Source organism: Anser anser (assembly GCF_964211835.1).
Source record: "Anser anser genome assembly, chromosome: 4".
Lineage (NCBI taxonomy): Eukaryota > Metazoa > Chordata > Aves > Anseriformes > Anatidae > Anser > Anser anser.
Genome location: NC_139724.1, coordinates 3,050,842 through 3,070,852, shown reverse-complemented (window position 1 = coordinate 3,070,852; position 20,011 = coordinate 3,050,842). Strand labels below are relative to the sequence as shown.

General features: G+C 40.2%; 1 protein-coding gene across 35 annotated transcripts in view; it reads left to right on the top strand.

Moving 5' to 3' along the window:
- The window catches only part of ANK2 (ankyrin 2), a 352,274-nt gene that overhangs the window by 175,420 nt on the left and 156,843 nt on the right, over positions 1-20,011 (top strand). For 4 of the 35 annotated variants that reach the window (XM_083833338.1, XM_083833332.1, XM_083833335.1 and 1 more), the window contains exon 1: positions 15,048-15,356. The exons of 18 other annotated variants lie outside the window; for them this stretch is intronic. In XM_083833338.1, coding sequence (XP_083689464.1) covers positions 15,222-15,356 — 135 coding nt within the window. In that variant the 5' untranslated portion in view covers positions 15,048-15,221. Of the gene's footprint in view, positions 1-7,995; positions 8,107-15,022; positions 15,357-20,011 lie in introns of those variants that run through there. 13 more of the 35 variants (XM_083833329.1, XM_083833318.1, XM_083833324.1 and 10 more) reach the window with 10 other exon arrangements.

Here is a 20,011-nt window from a genome sequence, read left to right as displayed (position 1 = left end):
CAGATCGTTAGGTTGTTAGCACAAGGAGGGCTTTGGTAGTCAAGAACTATTTATAAACTGTAATAATGTTCTAAAGATAATGATTAAAATAATTAGCAGGGGCAAAAAGAGCCAGAAAATCACAAGTGGAATTGGAGAGAGTTTTGCAAAGGCAGAGGGATAAAACGAAGGCAGGTTTTTCCAGCGCCGGGAGCTATAGATGTTCATACGTCATACATGTAATGCCTTTTGAAGAACAAGTTTGCTTGCTTCAGCCTCGCAAAGAGGCTAGTGCACTTCAACCTATTTGGACAGAAAACCTAAATATTCTTCTGCGCTTTTACTTTTGAAAGTAATTTCCAGTAGTTGAGATCCTTCCAGTCAATGGCCCTTTATGTTTGTCCAGATACCTCTATTGACCAGCTCAAGTAGGGCTATCTGATATACTCTCCTGTTTGTTTCGTTGGAATGTATGTGCAGCAAAGAATGACGTGGTCCCTGTGATGGAAAGGTGCTTGTCCCAGTGGTGTATGAGCTCCTGTGATACTCATACTTCAGACTGAAAGATGAGTAAGTGATACATATTTTAGTTCTTTTTTGTGCGTGCTAAGAAGTCTTAGGGCTTCTTAAATTAAGTAAGCTGTTACGTCTTTGAATTCCTCGAGTCATTCTCACAGGAACTTTAACCTCCTCCAGGTTTGTGGGGATGGGAGACCCTTATTTGCCATGAGAAATAGTATCAGAAATTCTGCAAGAATCTTCACATCCTAAATACTGCTTTAGGGCATCCGTGGCTTTGTCATGGGTAGTTCTTGCAAGTGTTAAAAATAGGGACATCTTCACTGTGCAAAGTTAATACCGTGCCAGGTGGTGGTCACTGAGCAGCAAGAAGGGTCAAAGTTTTGCTATGTGTAGATAGCTTTCATTTGACACACGTACAGGATGCTTCCACAGAAAATATCTTGCAGCGGACACATAGAAGAATTTTCTAATTTATATAAAATAGTCTTATTATTAATTTTTTAAATAACTTCAGTACCTTTAGTCCTTTTAAAAATATATGTGGATAATCAAAAGACCCATGGAACTGCTGAAGTGTCCAACTGATAAATATCGGAAAAGCATCTGAATAATTTCAAAAAAGTGATTAAGCAATTATACACAAGCTCTCATCCCAATAGCATAAATGTTAAATATGTAAATCAGTGTGTTGCGTAGCCCCTGAACAGAATTTCTGCTACATAGAGTGAAAGCTTGACTTTGCAGGCATTTGGGAAAAGTTGCTAAGCATTCATCTTCACAAAAGGTGAAATACCATCCTCATCCTCCAAAAGAATTGCATGGTCCTGCAAAATTGGAGCCATGGCCATCTTCTTTTCGGAATAGGAAGGAGCTTTGGTTTTCTGTTCGCTGCATTTTCAATTCAGGTCCAAGAAAAAAACACCCCACAAATATTTAAGAATTGAATTTTCAGTGACAAGCTAACATGATTTCAATTCTAGTGATCTTTAAGCCTTCGCTTTCTTGCATTTTTTCTTCTTCTTCCCAGTATTATGCATTAGAAAATCCTAAGTTTTCTGATACTGTGCTAAAATCTGGCACGTTCTTCCTTGTGATGAATGTGACTTTATTTTGTACTATGTAGCTTATGGAGTGAGTTTAAGATAAAAGGGAAAAAATATCTCTGATTTAAAATTCACTTTTAGAAATAGTAGTTTTATGTTAAAACAACAAGGAAAAAGCACAAATTGAAACATCCCACGCAGACAGAAATGTTGACGCCTCGCTGCTTGCAAAAGGACTGAGGATGCTTGACCATTGGTTGAAGAGGCTGTGGGTTGTAAAAAAGGTGGCCGGCAGAAGTGCCCAGGGCTTTCCTCCCTTGATTTTTGTCCTTCAGAGTCCTTCAGTGAAAGAGGGAGCCTGACCAGGGAAAAACTGATCCTCTTGAAATCCAAAGGCAAAGATCATATTGACTTCAGTGGGTGTTGGAGCAGGCTTACAGAGAATGGATAAGAATAGCCAAATATTCTTAATCAGACAGCTGCTTCCCATGTGTGTGGTGTTGATATCCTCCCATAAATGAGTCATCTTTGCAGTAATAAAAAAAAAGGCTTTTATTTGTCACTCTGAATGCAGTAAGACTTTTCAAAAGTCTCACATAGGCTCTGAGGTCTTTGACATCATATTAATTCCCTGGCAAATGTTGGCCACTTGAATTATTTTATGATACAAAACCAGTTTCTCTATTAGAATATCATTGCATAATATATATACTTACCAGGGCTTTTTTTGGCCGTTGATTAGCATGCCATATAAAATACTGTTGTATTTTTTTTCCATGTTATTTTTACTCATTCTGATTGCAAAATGCAATTCAAGGGGGAATTGTAGTCTTACAGATAAGGCTGTGGATGAAGACTGGGGCTCTGGGGCTTTGTCGGTGGACCTCCTCCATGACCTCAGGTCTGAACCTGGCTAAAGGTTGCCTTCCATGTATGTAAAATGGAAATAATTGTACTTAACTCTGCTTTGCAATACAATTAATACTTTTCAAAATTCGTAGAAATAATCAGACTTACAGTTTCACTTTGCTGGTGTTGATGTAAATTATTATACTACTGGTTTATATTCAGTTATGTCTCAAATATGGCACATATTTTGCTTTTGCTCTGAGGGATTATCTGGATTTAGTTCCTGAAGGCACCCATCTCGTAGGAAAGTTCAGTGCAATGTTCCATAAAACAGGGAGCATCTACAGGTGGGATGGGAATGTTGGTACCTCTTCCTATTTCTTTTGAATTTATTGTAATCTCAGGTAGCAGGGAATACTATAAAGCAGAATGCCAACCTAATTCTTCACCGATACAATATAGGCTAATGATCAATGAACGATATTGTTTCTGTTGATAAGCACTTAATTAAGTGCATAGGACTTCTGTGCTGAGGGTAGCTGTATGAAAACACACTGCCCTCTGAAAGGAAGGGTAGCAGAAGTCAGTTCCAGATAAATTGGAATCTATTTCTGACCCTGCCTATTAACAACTGCACTTACCTAATTGGAAACATATTCTTTTCTCATCGCATGTAATTGAAATTTTATGTCTCTCTGTCCCATTTGGCATTATGAAGATGCTGGCAGGGAGGAAAGCTGGAGATCCAATGTTAAAAGAACGCGTTGGCAAGGGAGTGGTTTGTGGAGGCTTGTGACCTATTTTCCATCTTGCAATTGCCTCTGGGCCAAATTTTGGTGCTCATCCATCAAGCCCAAATAAATGAGCTGTGAGAGTGATAGAACGGGGCTGGTACTACAGATGTGAAAAGGCGCTCTGACGTGGAAGAGGGCTGGATGTTACGAGCAGCGTGGAGCACAGTTGCTTGGTCCAAATTCTGCTGCCTGCCTGGCTCCATCCCCTCGCACACTGGGGTCCTGGGACTTCGTTCGGGACAGGGGGACAGAGCCTGGGGAGTGTCCATTGCTGAGCATTTCCCTCATTCCCGGAGAAGCCGTAGGATATATAGGACAAGTCAGGAACATAATTTATTTGGTGATGATGGCATATTATAGTTATAAGGTAAAACAGAATTTAAAATGCTACTAGCACTTTCCTTGACATGTTTTTCATATTGAAAGAAAGTACAGGCTTTGTGAAGGGTCATTTTATATTTTTTTCTGTTTCTTGCTGGCAGTAATTTTTTTTTTCTTTTCTTTCTGTTTGTTTTTCTCTTTGCTTTTTGTTAATTTTAGTTGACATTAATAGAGCTTACTAGCATCTAATAGTAGTTTTATCTTATTTTATGAAACTGTAAACCAGCCATGACTCTGTAAGGACTGCACTGTAAGGGTAGCACAGATTTTTTAATATTTATCTTAGGATCTGCAACCTCAGTTTGAGCCAATATAACGCCAATAAATTTGAAGAACAAATATGCTGATTTACAAGTCAAGTTCAGATTTGAAGGCACCTCACTCAAAGTAACGCACTTGATTTATGTGTGTCCAAGATCAGAATTTGACTTTGGTTCAGTTATTCTCCCGTTGACAAATACTTTAAATCCTAATGTTTAGTCATGCTTAAGGTTGAATCCAGCCAAAGAAGAGCAATTAGCATTTGATGTGAGAAGCTACCAGTGGGAAACAAGCAAACCAAAAACCTAAATGTAGGCTGCAAAGGATGTACTGTTCCAGTTAATTAAGCTCGATTAGTTATCTCTGGCAAATCTGGAAAATACTATTATATTCAGATATTATGCATTGACTTTCAATAAGAGTGATTTCCTCTTAAATTCATGCAACCCAATTCCCATTAAATCTACTTAAAAGATTTATATACGGGCTTGGTTCTAACCTTTTGTATAGAAGTAGTTTAATAGTTTAGGTCATATCTTCCCCAGCAGGGCTGTGCCATTAGTGCCATTAATTTCTTTCTGGTTGGCACCTTGGCTGCTTTGTTAGGGCCACGTTTTTGTGCACGGTCACTCTTCTTCATATCATCATTGAATTTCTATGAGTGTGTCTATACAGCTGACCCAACGTTTTTGGCTAGGTAATTACCTGAATTTATTAAGAAGCACAATACAGACATCTGAAAAATATTAATGTCTTTCCAGATGCTCTTATTGTTGTTGTTATTTTGAAGGAAAAGTACAAAGCTCCTCATTGAATAAGCATTATGTGGGGAAGAGGAGGAAGAAATAGAAATACTTTGTACCATGTTGTTTCACTTACAGTAGTTGTGGTCCTGGAAGTCATTGTCTGCCGTGCAGGCAACCCAAGTGTTCATCTTCCTTCGAAATCCAAAATAATCTGTCATGAGAATAAAATAAAACTGTTCCCCTTGAGAACAAAGCACAGACTAGAAGGCGTTGTCTATACACTGGCCAGCGCATATCAAGCCCTTTGAATTTCCTGGGCCCTTTGCATCTTAGCAGGCAGTTGGTTGCCTGAAAGGCGAGGGACAACTGGTGCAACTGCTCTTAAGCATTGAATCGCTTGGATGCCGTGTGAGAGATTTTGTGAAAAGGAGCTGGGATGTGGTGGAGGGCATCTGTGATTACTCAAGGTGTTTGTAAATACACTTTTCCTAAAATTGCAGTGTTGGGTTTAGAGAGAATCCATTTCTTGTTTGGATCTTTTCAGGAAGAAAAGGCTCTGCGTTCCTCCACTGAGTTTTACAGGTTCTGTGCCGTCCAGGTGAGGATTTGTTGTCAGATATTAGGATCTCCAGAGATATTAGAGAGCGGCTAACTCATGCTTTTAATACACCTCACAAACCCGTACGTCAAAGGCTATTACTTTTTTGTAGCAGGGCAATCCCTAGAGAGGAACAACTCTGTAAGTACATTATATGGGGTACATGGTAAAATGTACCTGTTCCATAGCATCCTTTATAGAGGCTGACCCCAGCTAACCAGCGGGGCGCTGCGTTGCCCTACAAGAGGCTTCCAGTCCCTGCCCCGCCATGGCAAACGTAGGGTCACTTGCTCTGGGCTCTTCTAAAGCCTTGAAATATTCCTGAACTAATATGTACTTGGTTGACTCTTTCTTATGTGTTTATTTCTCTTTTTTACAAAACTTTGGCTATTTTGCCTCGTGTTTATTAGTCACTGTATGTGCACTGTTAATATCGTGCATATCACAGTGTCGTGAGTTATGAACGGCAAATGAATAAGGTTTTATGGCATTCTTTCAACTTCTCTGGAAATAAATGTCTCACTTCTGTCATTGTGCTTTTTTCAGTTCTCTTTAATTTATAGACATGTTGCAATTTTTAATAGGCCTTAGAGACCACAGTACACAAAACTTTGCCTTTTTCTTTTGTCAGTTGCTCATAATCTCTATTTTTCATGTATCCGTAATTCAGAATAGCCACAGAATTTCTTTGATGAGGGCTTGGTTACAGATGATACCCTTGTCAGTATGACCTTTGGTGTTTATATTAATTGCATGGAAGCTTTTATTTTTTTTCCCCTGGGTAGCACATCTAACTAGCTGATAAACTCTGTGAAGATGTTGTTTCGGTCATAAGATCTCTAACTGTATATTTAAAACTGGATATAGTTGCAATAATGAGAATTTCTTCAGTTACATAGTGTACTCACTTGCTTTTCATGCCATTTTGTCCCTTGTTTGGATGATTTATATAACTATAAGGCACAAATTGTTGTTTGCATGCAGAAACCAAAATCCTTTATTATACTCTGTTAAAATGCTTTTGATTGCTTTTGGAAGATTGTCATCTCTTATTTATCATCCAACACAAGCCACTTCAGTGTGGGGAAAGAAAAAGTGTTAGTATTTGAGAACTTGGTTTTATATCACTCCTATCTGTTTGTTTACAAGTGAAGAGTATAGCATATAACTTTTCATTTCATGACTCACTCTTTCTTCAAGGATTGGGAAAAAACAAGCCTTTTAGAGTTTTTTCCTCTGCACGGAAACCTTGTCAACTTGTTAGAGCCAGAGACATCTGCTCAGTAATGCCAGGTTCTGTTTTGTTACTTCAGGTGTAGCAGCTAGTGGTGTGGTTAGTTGAGCATGGATAAATAACCCTGGCTATAATATCACAGAATAGAAAATTACATTTCCTTTTGGTTGTAGTTTAACTAAATGTAAATCCATTTTGCACAGCCAGGTTGTTTTCAGCATTGATACAGATATATTCAATTTTCAAAATGTGTTTATATTTATATATATATATATAAAATATATTTTATATATATATATATTATATATATATAAAAGTATGTATTGATTTGTATTAATGTCTGAATTTTGGGGAGGATTAGGTTTAGTTTTCTTTCAGTAGCACTAGACACTCGTTTTCTGATTTTTAGTTTAACCGTAAAGACATATTTACTAGAACAAATAATTTAGTATTCAAGATGAAAGTATTTTTATACCAGATGTGCCAGATCTATGTAAAGAGTCCTGAGACAATAGGCAGGCACAGGATGCAAAATAAAGAAAAAAACAAATAAATGAACTAACGGTATGTACGTTAAGAACATATCATTATATACATCAGCAACCTCTAATTACTACGGGAGAGTAAAAGCTTGAATCAAAGGTACAATACTAACCAAAAATATACAATTCTTTGTTGATTTCCCTAAGAATAGGCCTTTTTTTTTTTTTTTTTAAGGCAAATACAGAAACGGAAAAAAACCTACTGCATATAAATTATATCTGATACTCTTCCCTGTTTTGTACCTAAGCTGGTAGGTGACACTGAAGCTTGTGTTTCTGCACTCTTGTTTGTGATTTCCTGGAGCAGTTCTTAGATATTGAATCTTCAGCCTGCCTCTTTCTCTCGCCATAATGTGTGTCCAGACAGTCACCTTCTTTGAGACAGGAGGATGCTTTTCTACTCAGTAATTTCAAGCAATTTTTAGAAATAATTATTTTACACAGACACAATTAAAATTCATATTAATATTGAAATAAATTGTGGGTCTTTTTAAGCGTTTTAAAATATAAACTGATTTTCCCAGTTTTGCGCAAGGTCTGATAAGATCATATAACTTCCAGTTACTAGCTATGACATTTTGAATATGTTAGGCTCTGAGTAGACTTCATCATCCTGCCTAGGACAGAGCTCCAGGGAAGGCAATAAGTTAGCCACAGAACATTTTTCTCTTTGAAGCTTCAGTGCAAAAACATTCAAAGCTTGTGATAATGTAACTTTTAAAGGAGGAAAAAAACCCAACACCCAACCTTCTACTTTAAAACAGTGTTGTTATTTTCAGTACAATACCATGTTTAATATGAGGAAATTTATCATCACCTGCACTTCTTTATGTTTCAGATACAGTACTCTATGATATTTAATACAAGTGCAGCATTTCTTAGTGTTTTCACTATTTTTCTTCCATGCACGTTAATTAGATTTTTAACAAAATATTAAATCTGAGACCAAACCAGTTACTCTGTTTCATATTGCTGTTTTGCTCCATCATTCTGCAGTTGATTAATCTCTCGCTTCCCGTTAGTAGTGTTGCAGATACTACCGCTGCATAAACAAAATATAGAAGGACAATTGGCATTTGGACAGAAGCGTGCTTAGACTTGAATAAATGCTGGGCAGTAGCCTGAAGAAAGTTCATTTAAATGAATGTGACCAAATGGTAAGATCTTATGGAAAGGAAGAATTATGTATTTAATACTGTTACCATTCATTCCTCATTGAATTGGTGGATTCCTTTGAACTACAGTAAAATGAAAGTTACGTTGTGGAAAACTAATATGTATGTTATATTTAAAGGTGTATATGTATATATGAGAAGTTATCTTTTATAGAATATATGTTCCCCTTGCCACCTTATTTTACATGAAGATATGAAACTTTTGTCTGTGGAAGTTGTAGAAATTTTGCAAAAAGTCAAAGAGAAGTGAGAAGCACGTAGGGAAGGAGGGCCAGTGTGATATTACTGTCCCTAAAACAAGGGGAGTAACCGTACGGTGCCGTCAGGGGAAGGCGATGGGGCGGTACAGCAGTCTGCATGGGACTGCTTCTCTGCACTCTGTATTTCAGTACCAAGGACTTAAGAGACTGGGATTTTCAGAGTCAGCAGTGATCCCCTGCTGATGCATTCAGCAGAGCAGATAGGGCGATTATCTTTAGAGAAGAGGATTGAGGCCTTACTTGGATATTCCAAATTCTGAATGAGATAGCTTGACGAAATCCTACAGGATGGCTTACGGCAGAATTAGTATCCCAGCTGTGTTAAGGAACAAAAATTAGAGCTAATCGAGGGCCAGATATTTGGTTTAGATCTAGACCGAACTGCCTGAGACAAGCAGGCACCACTTAGCGCTTACTGCCACGTAGATCAGCAAGTTCTCAAAAAACGTTTCACTGTTGTTGAGGGGAAAAAAAAGCAATTAGACGCACAAGAAATGGTGATTGAAAACAGTTCCTTATGCCTGCAGAACAAGGGTGGCAAGGATGCAAGGCCACGGAAGAGCAGAGTCGTGCAGGTGAGCCGACGCCAGGCAGGTTTTCCTTGCCCCGTTCACGGTCACGCTCCCGTTCAGGCCCTGAGCTGCCCGTGCAGCCCCACAGGTTCTGCTGCCCTTGCTTGGGAAGACGATGCCCGGCAGCTTAAATAGGTTCAGGTCGTTCATTTGATTTCTTTTTATCTTCCTGTGCCACAGCCCTCGCCCACACACTCCCGTAACATGGCAGGTGTCGGGACGGCGTAGCAGTGACTGCCAAACATGCGGGCCCCGCGCTTTTTGGCCACGCTGACGGAGGTGAGGCAGGGCCTGGGCCACCGGGTAGCTTCACACACGTATAAATGCCACAGTAATGTTAACTTCTGCACTTGCGTACACTCTAGCCAGTGTTTCAAAGGGTTTATCAGACAGCATGTTTGAATGTGAATTGCTTGTACCTTAGTTTTTGTTTTGAAATTTTTCCCTGTGTTTTATCTGTGGCCTGCTACAGGCTCAGGTGGCTTCTCTTTGGAGGATGGTCCCTGACAATTCACCAGGGAGCCATAAATATCCCAGAATAGCAGGCACTGTATAACCTTTTAAAAATGTTATTGTTGGATAGTTTATATACTTTGTTTTAAAGCTTCCTATGAAGGAAATAATCGTTTTCCACTGGTGTCAGACACCTGCGGCCCTTCAGGGCCTGAAGGACAGGTTATCTGTCCCACCTTCCACGGGGAGGCAAAGACATATGGTGCTACTCAGATTAAGAGTTCTCTTTGTCGCTGGCTGGAGAGGATTGTTATGCTTAATGTGTTGAATGATTCACCATCTAAAGCATAGCAAAATGATTTGGCCTCTTCAAAATGGCTCAGAACAGATTTCTGCAATTGATCGGACTCCAATTATTTAAGCTGAAAAGGATTTGCTGCAAGGGCCTCTGTAGTAGACAACTGCCTTTTTATAAAGACTACCTGGCTTTCAGGAATTATTTGTGGTGCCCTGCGTGACCGACATACAGTAAATAGCAGAAGAAAGAAAAGGCTGAATCTCTGGGAGAACAACAATAGCATCGTTATCATTGTAAAATACAGAGCAGCATAAATGATATAAAGTCATAAATCATCAGAGTTTATAATCCACACAAACTCAACATCTGACCCGAAATAATTTCCAGAAACAAGTGAGCCATGTACTACTCTGCCTTCTTATTGAAGAATCCCTAAGAGGGAAATTTGGGGATTTACGTCACTAACAGTATATATGTTGTGATTTGTTGTGATGCTCAGAATGAACTCTCTCTTTTTCTCCATTTTACCATCTTGTCATTTATTCTGCAAGATAATGTTTTTTTTAATTAATCTTCCAAGACATAAGCTTTGCCGTTCCCGGACTGGTGAGTGGTACCCATAAAACTAAGTCTCCATCTGGAGATTAGATTACAGCCTTGGTTTCACTGCTTCTCACTCATTAGTCTTGGAGCTCTTAGTTGAGGTTTTGCAAGTAGCAGCAAATCAGTGGTTTTGTGTTGCACTGTTTTTCCTGATGGCCGGTAGCAAGACAGTCACGGTGTAGAGATGCGTCTATTTATCTCAAGGATCTTTGGAAAACAGAAACTGATGGCAGAAGCAATACCGTAATTAAGAGAGTAAGCTCTTGTTGATGATGATGTTATAATTGCTATATGCCTATTTTTATTCTTGGCTACATTATGAAGCATAAAATAAATACAATATGATAAAAGTGCAGCATTGCATATACAAAAACATTTCTTTCCATATTGTTTTTTCATTAACGTACATCTTTTTGATGGTTCCTCATTTTTTTTCACTTAGTGTTTTATATGGTGTCATGCAATGCTATCTATATTTATCTTTGGATTTTGGTTTCCATTTTTAATTTACAGGGCTTTGCAAGTGTTTTACTTGTATACTACATGCTTTGAGTAGGTTCAGTATTTTTAGATACGACAAACTTCAAATAAACCCGACTATGTGAGCGGTCACAGATGCATGATGGTGTTTGCTGGCATTTGAGGTAGCGATAGTTTTGTCAGAAGTTGTCTGATGCTAACATTTAAACTAAGCTAGGTACAAATCTGAGAAAAATACCTATGAAATATCTGATGCTGTTCAGAACGGGCATTATATGTTGTGTTAGGCTGCCCTTCTGTAAAGAAAAATAAAAGTGAGGCTGTTCTGGTCAGGTTTAGCAATGAACATCTTTACTGAACTCTCTGTAATTTTATCTTCACCTGCATCTCTTTCAGGTGTCTTGGATAGGAAAGCTGTGTAAGTAGTACAAAATACAGCAAATTATGACTCTTGAAAATTTACTTAATGGCTGTTTACGTGAGACTGGAAGGTACATTTTGCTGCACTTGATGTAAAAGATCTCACAGGATGAAACTTCGAGAAGTCTGCTGCGGGCTTTGTGTGTGGTTTTGTGCACTGGCTTTGTGTAGCTGAAAAGTTGATAGATGTAACTGCTGCAGGCTTAGAGGGAGTTCAAGTGCTGAAACCAGAACGTTTCCCAAAGCCTATAGCATTATTTGAAATAGAGAAGGCAGCTCATAGGACTCTGTATGTGTTTCTATATTTTTAGCAGCTGGCCGTTACACTAGTAATGGTCTTTACCGAGGATTTTGAACTCGCTGAGCTGCATTGTCTTGGTGAAGTCCGATCGCTTTTTTGTATTATTTGAGTGGTACACAAATGCAAATGTTGCAGGGAGAAAATTCCCAAAGGAGGTTGGATTCTCTGCTGAACAATAGCTAATGAAAGCGTTGCAATGAGCCCCCATGCCACGTAAGGATGACGCGAAGAGAAGAATTAGCCTTATGGCTGTCTGGTAGCTCCAGGCAAACTGAGAGCTGCTCTTTCCTAGCTTGAATATGCCAATGTATAATTGAGTTCATGTCATACCTATTTGCCCAGTCATGTTAAATCCTGTATTTTTTGCATTGTCCCAATGTTTTCCGGTCTTTGAGGTAGTACTTTATCAGCTGACAATGATGTAGTTTATTGAACAAGAACAAAGCAAGTTGGATGTGTGGATAACTAGGATCTGAATTAAGGAGGCAAGGGAGTGGGAAAAATGGGGTTTCTGACAGGAGAATTTCCAGAATATTCCTCTTAAAATGAAAAATGTGAATATTGACACATTAACGCTGCCACTCTGCAAGGCTAACTTTGGAGAAAATGTGCCGAAATGAACGAACCAGCTCACACTCCCCACAAGTACTGTGGCAAACGCACAAACTGGAAGTGAAGCACAGCATGATTTTTTTTTCCACAAAATTTTTTACAAGTTTTACAATTACAAGGCATAAACTGAAGCAAAAAGGCTGTTTCCTGGACTATTGACTTGTTATCACATTTCTCCTGTAGCATCAGCGTGCTGGGGGACAAGAGGGATTGCATCCCCGTCAGCTGCTTGCTATGCTAGCATGAACACTTAAGTGTGGTATACAGATGCTGTGCCCTGTTTCTTACCAGGCACTTTAAAGCGTTTGTAAAGGTTTTTTTAGTTAATGGTTGGCATTTAGCTTCTGGAGCTCTTGTTGCAAAGAGGTTTGACGCGCTGCTGAGGAGCAGAGGGTGTATTATAGCATGACAAAGTTAAGTGGATTCAGTGAGTAACCTACAAGAGGTTCCTAAAAAAGTTCAGTTCCCCTGTGAAGACATGCAGTGCCGTTGGCTTCAGAGCAGTTCTGGCAGCGTAACACAGTGCAGGCTCAGGCATTTCTGTACGGAGGGGAGGACTAAGAAGCTTGTGTGTGAGTTTCATGCTTGAAAAGCGTGCCTTTGTGTTTTGGTTGCTTCGCTGCTGCTGCCTGATATGATAGACTTGCAGCCCAAACAACAGCAAAAAAGAGCACAAGAGCTTGCAAAGATCTTGCAGCGTGTTCCTCCGCAAAGTCTAGGAGTCCTACATCATAAGACATATACTTTGAATGTTATGGCCTAACTAAGTTTGGCAAAACATGAAAATGTTTGCTTTCTGAGTAATTTGCCCTAATGACTTTGAACTGTTTCGACAAACAACAGTAATATTGTTAGAAGTCTCTGGCAGAAGGCTTATCCACTGCTCTCCATCAGATGTCCACACAGATTGGGGCTTTCTGCATGCATTATTTCAAAGGAATGCGAGCTACTCTGTTTTTGCCACCCTTTTCCCTTCAGCAGATGCTTTGTTTCACCCTCTTCTCTGTTTTCTAGTAAGTTCATTTCACATTAAATTGACTGCTCTATCCAAGGATTTTTAGTTCTGGTTTATGTTGGAACCGTAGTTTTATGAACTTTGGTCGAGTCAAGCTTTTGGAGCATCCTTTTATTTTTATAGTCACATGAAGAGGTTAGGACAGTATTTATACCTTACTGTCACAAGGTAAGCATGTGGAAGAATTGAAGAAAACAAGGAAGAACACGTGTATGGTAATTGTGGGTCAGCTAGCCTCACGTGAAAATTTCCTGAACATCTTTGGTGTCGATTAGAAGCGATCAGTGGTTTCAGCATCGTGGGAACTGCAGTGCGGTTGTGATGGTTGGGGCCGCTGGCATTCCCACTGCAGCAAATTCATATCCGGACTGCCCATAGCTAAGAAGTAATGTGTGCACATATTATATTTGATTATTATAATTTTAACATGAGCTGAGGCCTTTATTTGTCCTTTAGTCATTTTATATTTGAAGTTCGGGCTGTTTGAATGTAAGATTTAACATTCTCTCGCTTGTATTTGCCAGTTGCTGACAAAAATGGCATTACTGGGGACTCTTTGTAGTTCAGGTTTTATTCAGTTCTACATAAATATGTAATCACATAACTGAAAGTGACAATGGTTTCAGCTACTTTGTGCATGCATCTCTCCAGTGTGTGCGCTCAAACTCGTAACACGCGGTAGTGCCCAGGGCTTTTCAGAGGAGCTAATGTTCCCATCCTGGAGCATTCATCAGTCAAGGAGAAATTACAGAGCCATTTCAAATCTACCTCATGGTAATTAACACAGAAGAGAACGCTATACAGATCAACAAGCCTTGAAAGGGGGTCGGGGAGAGCTCTCTCTGTAACTGGCGCTGTTGTGAAGGGTAACTGGTGGAAATCAATGGGGTGGCAGGGACACCTGACTGCTGTGCATTGCAATATTTGCAATAGTTTGAAACTCCGTCGAGAAAAATTTTGGCTAGGTGTTACAATCCTTTGAGGATCGCGCTGTTTCTAAGGAATGTGGGGCTTAATTTTTCCAATCCATGCCCAGCTCCACTCATGGGTTGGATGTGTAATTGCAATATACTCGTACTCGATGGGTCTCCATTACCTACAGACAGGCAGTCTGTCTCTGTTACCTCCAGCTGTTCAGGAAGCATCTTAAAAATGCTAATTATTTCTCAGATTTTTTTAATTTTAATTCAGCAGTAGGCCTCGTTTGGGATAATGGGTGGATTCCAAACACAATCCTCAAAATGATTTTTGTCCTCCTGGGTACAATCATGATAACTAACTCAAACCTAGAGGGAATGTCCTTATTCTCTCTCTCTCTCTCTCTCTCTCTCTCTCTCTCTTTTCCCCTTCTAATTGGTATTCTAGCTTAAAAAATGCTTAAAACAAAACAACAAATGATCAGAACAAGATCAGACATGATCCAGGCAAGAGCTAGAGTGAACAAGCATTGTCCTTTTTGGAAAAATTTGAGCTTGTCTGAAATCAAACCCAGGGGTTGTATCAATTCAAAGCAAGCTCAGCGTGGTTAGTATCCACGTGAACATGAAATACCAAATGAATCACTGGAAAAAATGCTCATGAAGTCTCTGTACTCAGACATTTCGTCTTGTTTTATGAGTATCAAATAGATGCAACTTGAATTAATCATCTTTTTGAGTTAGAAACTCAGAAGGCATTAGCAACGTTCCGAAATTTAGTGCTTTATGTAAACACAGCGAGGCCGAGAGCAGTAGGAAAAAATCAAAACATTCAAAGGCATGCAACTGGGTAATTCAATAACCCTCACATGTAGAGGCATTTCGCACAGTGGGACTTTAACTTTACATGCGGGCTGTATGCTGGAAGGCAGTCCCCCCCACCCCAGCCCAACTCCATTTACATGCATAGCTGGCCTGGTAGGTGTAAAAATAGCCGGCAGCGCCTGAATTGGAAATGGTCACTGACTGCTGCCTGCAGTCGCTGCTGGGGTTTCGGGTTCTCCGTGCCGACGGTACTCCCGCGCCCTCGGCTGTCCCGCGGGAGCGCTGGGCACCCTCTGCGGCGCGAGGGCAGCCCCGCTTGGAGGAGGGGACGGGGAACTGCTATGGGCAATGCACCCCTCTGCCAGTCGTGTCACTCGGATAAGGGCGTGAGAGCGCCGGGGAACTTACAGGACTTGGATAAAACCCCAGATTATTATGGATGCAACAGTGAAGAAAGTAAAGACCCCCAAGCCCTGGTAAGTCTCGGCTGAGGACAGCAGGAATCAAAGGGGAAAATTAAGATCACGGTTGAGGATGTTAGATTTGAAAAGGGTTTCTTTGCTCAGCCTGGGCCTTGCTTGATAGCTCGCAATATTCAGTAATCTGCTAGAGGGGTCTGTGTTTAAGCTTCATTTCGTTACTGTGACTGTAATTAACAAGCAGCTGTCACTAAGCTGTGCAGTAGCTTGAAAGCATTGTCAGCCACCAAAAGGCTTAGGTACATGGAGAGACTGCCGTTAGGGAACCAGGTCCTTCAAATGAATGGGTGTAATCAGCTATCCTAGTGTAACACTGCTGCTGTAAATGATCCTACATCAATCGTACTCAGAACAGGACTCAGTAACTCTCTCTTTCTTTCTTTCTTTTTTTTTTTTTTTTAAATCTGTTGTCTCTCCAGTACGTTATATTATTTGCTGTGGTTGCAGCAGAGACGGAGCCCCACAGGTATTTATGCAGAGGAGGGCTGCAGTGAGCAGGACCAGGCACACAAAGGGGATACATTGACAACAGTTTGCAAGACTGGGGTTAAGCATGCCATAAGTGATAACAGCAATAATGTCAGCATTTGCTCAGCAAACCAGAAGAAAATCACTTAGATGAATATTTGTATAATGTCTGTGGCAAAATAAGTGCTCCCTTTTTTTATCTTTTTTCCCCCCTCTGCTTGGGAAATTCATTTATAAAGTGGTTATTTTGATCAAAATTGGCGATAAAAGGGGGTAGCGTCGAAAATTCTGGCAGAACAAGAATATCAGAAAACCTTTAATATTGGTGCAGCCAAATTTTATCTTCTCCCATATTGATCTAAAATAAAACTGTCCTCAGGTATTCAATATGGAGGACTTGTTGGAACTGCAGTAGTGCGTTATAGGAACTGTAGTTCAGGTTAGGTGTACAGCTCAGGAGATAAGGGGAAACCTCTCGCAAGAAGTGCTGCTCTGTCCCAGAATACACGTTTGTGGGCTGAGCAGTTTTGGGTTGAATTAACAACTAAGCTCCAGCAGTCATGGTGGGAAGCATGCAGTCAGGAGGAGGGGCAATGAGAGCTCAGCACTTCCCTGTGTGATGGGAGGCATCGCTGAATATGTAGATTTTATGTTATTTTGGTTTGGATGGGCATTGTAGTATTTCCCTTAAGGTGAGTGGCCTGAAGCTGTTAGGCAGTGTATGGAGGCTCCCTGTGATAAGAAATGCACAAATAAGCAAACTCTGAAACAGTTCTCCCTCCCTCTTTGAATTTACAGTCACCAGGCTGTCCTTCAGGATAAGGTCAGCTCTTTGAGGAGGCAGGAGCGAGCCAAATCCAGCAGCATGTGATTTTTTTTTTGGATACTTCTCAGTTCAGCCTTCAGAGCTTTTCATAGCAGGCAGAGATCAGGCACTTTGATAATGGCTTCAGTACATTTCATCATAAGGGCCTGGCTTTGTTTGCCTCTGGTGAGGACTGACTGAGTTGCTCTGGATTCAGTTACACTCCTTTGGGGGACTGCAAAGGAGAATTGCTTTATTTCACTAAGAGGGTGTACAGTACCTCAGTATATTTATTTTTATGATTCCTTATAAAAATGGTTAAAAAAAAGGTCTGTAGATTAGAGATACCAATCAAGCTGTCTTCTGAAGGGAGAAATCGTACATTGCCGTTTCCCAAGCAGGAATGTCATATCCAGCACAGTGCTTTGTTAGCTCAGGGCTTCCTCTGCTTTTGTGGGGCTGTGGCCATGCACGCTGTCCTGGTCTCCTCTGAAGGGCAGTGCCACCTCAAGCTGAGCAGGAAGACTCTAGTATCAAATACGAGGTTCAGAATAATTCAGCTGGTACTCAGCCAGTTCACGTGGCAGAATTACAGTGCATAATCTAATCTTTTCTAAACTAAGATCAAAATACAGTCTGCTGCTTCAGAGCCATCTTGCTGGGGAAATCAGGAACATGTTTGCTTGACTATCCTGAATTGACTATATGGTGCTAAATAACTCTCAAGTGGGGAGTCAAATGCTGATACTGAGTTCAGCTTTGAGGTAACAGCAACATGTAAAAACCACCACAACCAACAAGGCCGCACCTTGGGTGCTGTGTGCAGTTTCGGGCCCCTCACTACAAGAAGGGCATCGAGGCCCTGTAGTGTGTCCAGAGCAGGGCTACAAAGCTGGTGAAGGGCCTAGGACACAAGTCCTGTGAGGAGCGGCTGAGGGAGCTGGGGTTGTTTAGTCTGGAGAAGAGGAGGCTCAGGGCAGGCCTTATTGCTCTCTACAGCTGCCTGAAAGGAAGGTGTGGGGAGCCGGGGGTCGGCCTCTTCTCGCAGGTAGCTAGTGATAGGACAAGAGGGAATGGCCTCAAGTTGCGCCAGGGGAAGTTCGGGCCGGAAATTAAGAGACATTTTTTCTCAGAAAGAGCAGTCAGGCATTGAACGGGTTGCCCAGGGAGGTGGTGGAGTAGGACTCATGATCCAGACTCTTGCGCTGTAACTACAGCGTGTGGAACTGAAGCCAGAAAGTTTTAAGGTGTTAAGCAGGTCAGAAGTGGGAGTTACAGATTTCCAAACTGGGGGCTTTCCAGGCAGTGGGAAATGCAGCCACAGAGCTATTCCTTCTACGTTTTTTAGACTCTTAACATTGATGTGGAATGAACTGTTTTTAGGAAGTACCATGTTGTTATTGTTATTATTATTATTATTATTAAATATAATTTGATATTATAGGTAGCCTGTATGACCTGCTTGAATGAGCGATGTAACTTTCACACAGGTGAAGTCAGGTGAAACTGGTTCTTTTCTCTGCTGCCCTGAGCTGGATTATTTGAAATTTGGCCCCAGGATTACAGGAGTTTTGTTTCACAGGTACAGCTACGGTAGGAATTAAGGGGAAACAATGACTAATTAATATCATAGTCAATGTACACCCAGCAAATGTCCCAGTTAAGGAAGAGAAAGGTTTTGTCTGCTTTACGTAAGCTTCTGGTGTAATTCCCAGTTGATTGGGAATTACCTAATAATGTGGAGAGACAAAAAGGAAACTGTCCGTGCTGGGTACTGGGCTATTTAAAAAACCTACTAAAGGAAACCTTGCCTCCCCCACCTCCTTCCCCTCAGTGGATAGAGGGATAGAGCTAACAATTCTTCATTTACTACTTCAGTGTCTGTTTTACCTTTCTGTACAGTAAGGTGTTTAATAGGAGTCTTGCTGGCAGAACTGGCACGGAGTTAGAAACTGCTGCCTTTCAGTAACACCCATTTTGTTTGCATCTATTTTAGTCCATCTCAGAGGAACATGAAATCATTTTTTCTGTTTGTGGTACCAGTAAATTTGAATCAATGGCCAATCGGTTAATGGTGTTTAGGTAAGTAAAGCTGTCTGATTCATTAGCACTGATGGTGTTAGTACATTTCTTTTTTTAGAAAATGTCCCTTCGGAGATAAGACAAGGGATAGAAAAGGATGAAAAATTAATGATAGTGACAGAATTCTTTGTCAGCAGTCTGTCAGAAACTTCGTCTGCAGGCTAGATTTTTGTTAAACTAAGTTAAAAACGAATTTCTGTTAGGTATGTTTGGAATGGCATCCTGATTCTTTCTAGAGGTGTTCTCACATCATTACTTCTCTATTTAGGGACATCATTAGTAATGGAAACTTGCCACAGAAACCATGTAAATGTCTGCCAAGTTCTGAAGTTGTTCCAAACACCTCAAAATCTCAATACACGGTGTCCAGGTGAACCTAAATATTATTGCTTGCTTTAATACTATTCCATTCATTTAGCAGAAATCTTGGTTCCATATCAGTATTTAAGAGACTTCAGTAAGTGCGAGTGTCATACAGGAGACATTAGAATGATCCTGTGGTTCATTTGTGAACACACCATAATCCTTGTTGTTTCTGGAAATGACAAAATGATACTTTCATTCAAGTTTATTAAACCCAAGTCTTTTTTTTTTTTTTTTTTACTTTTTTTCTTTGTTCTTTCTCTTTTTTCTTTTTTAATCCAGACTGTGTTTTCCAGATGCTTTTGAGATTCTATTTTTACATTCCTCCTGATCAGTGTAACTTAGACTTGCACACATTGTTTCCAAGCTGGGATTTATACCAAAATGTTTGTTTTTAAGGACATGACTAAGCCCAGTGGGACATCAGGGATAACACGTGCCTGAAGTTCAGCTAGTACTGAAGTGCTGTTCTAGATTAGGACCCTATTACTGATGTTGCTTTATACTTTAAAATGAGTATGGATTAAAATAACATATCATTTCAAATACAGTAATTTGAAGGAAACTCCAGCTGGGTAAAAAAGACTTCTATTCTTTTTCATAGAAAACTGTGAAGTTTTGCCTCAGTTCTCACAAATCCTTCATTGAAATAGTAAAAGTCAGCTGGCAGTGGGTCCAGTATGTCAAATAAATGAACGTTGTGGGAGGACTCCTACAGATGTCTGTGGCAGTTAAGTGTCATAAAGGGTTTATAGAAGACATTTGCTTCTTGGCTCAAGGAAGGGTTGATTTTGCATTAGTTTTCTCTTCCTCTTTTGCTGCTGCTGTTTCTAATATTGGCCCAAACTCAAGAAAACAGTTAAGCATGTATCCATCCTTTAGCAAAGAACATGTTTAATTTGAGATCTATTGGACCTAAAGATGTGTTAAAAAA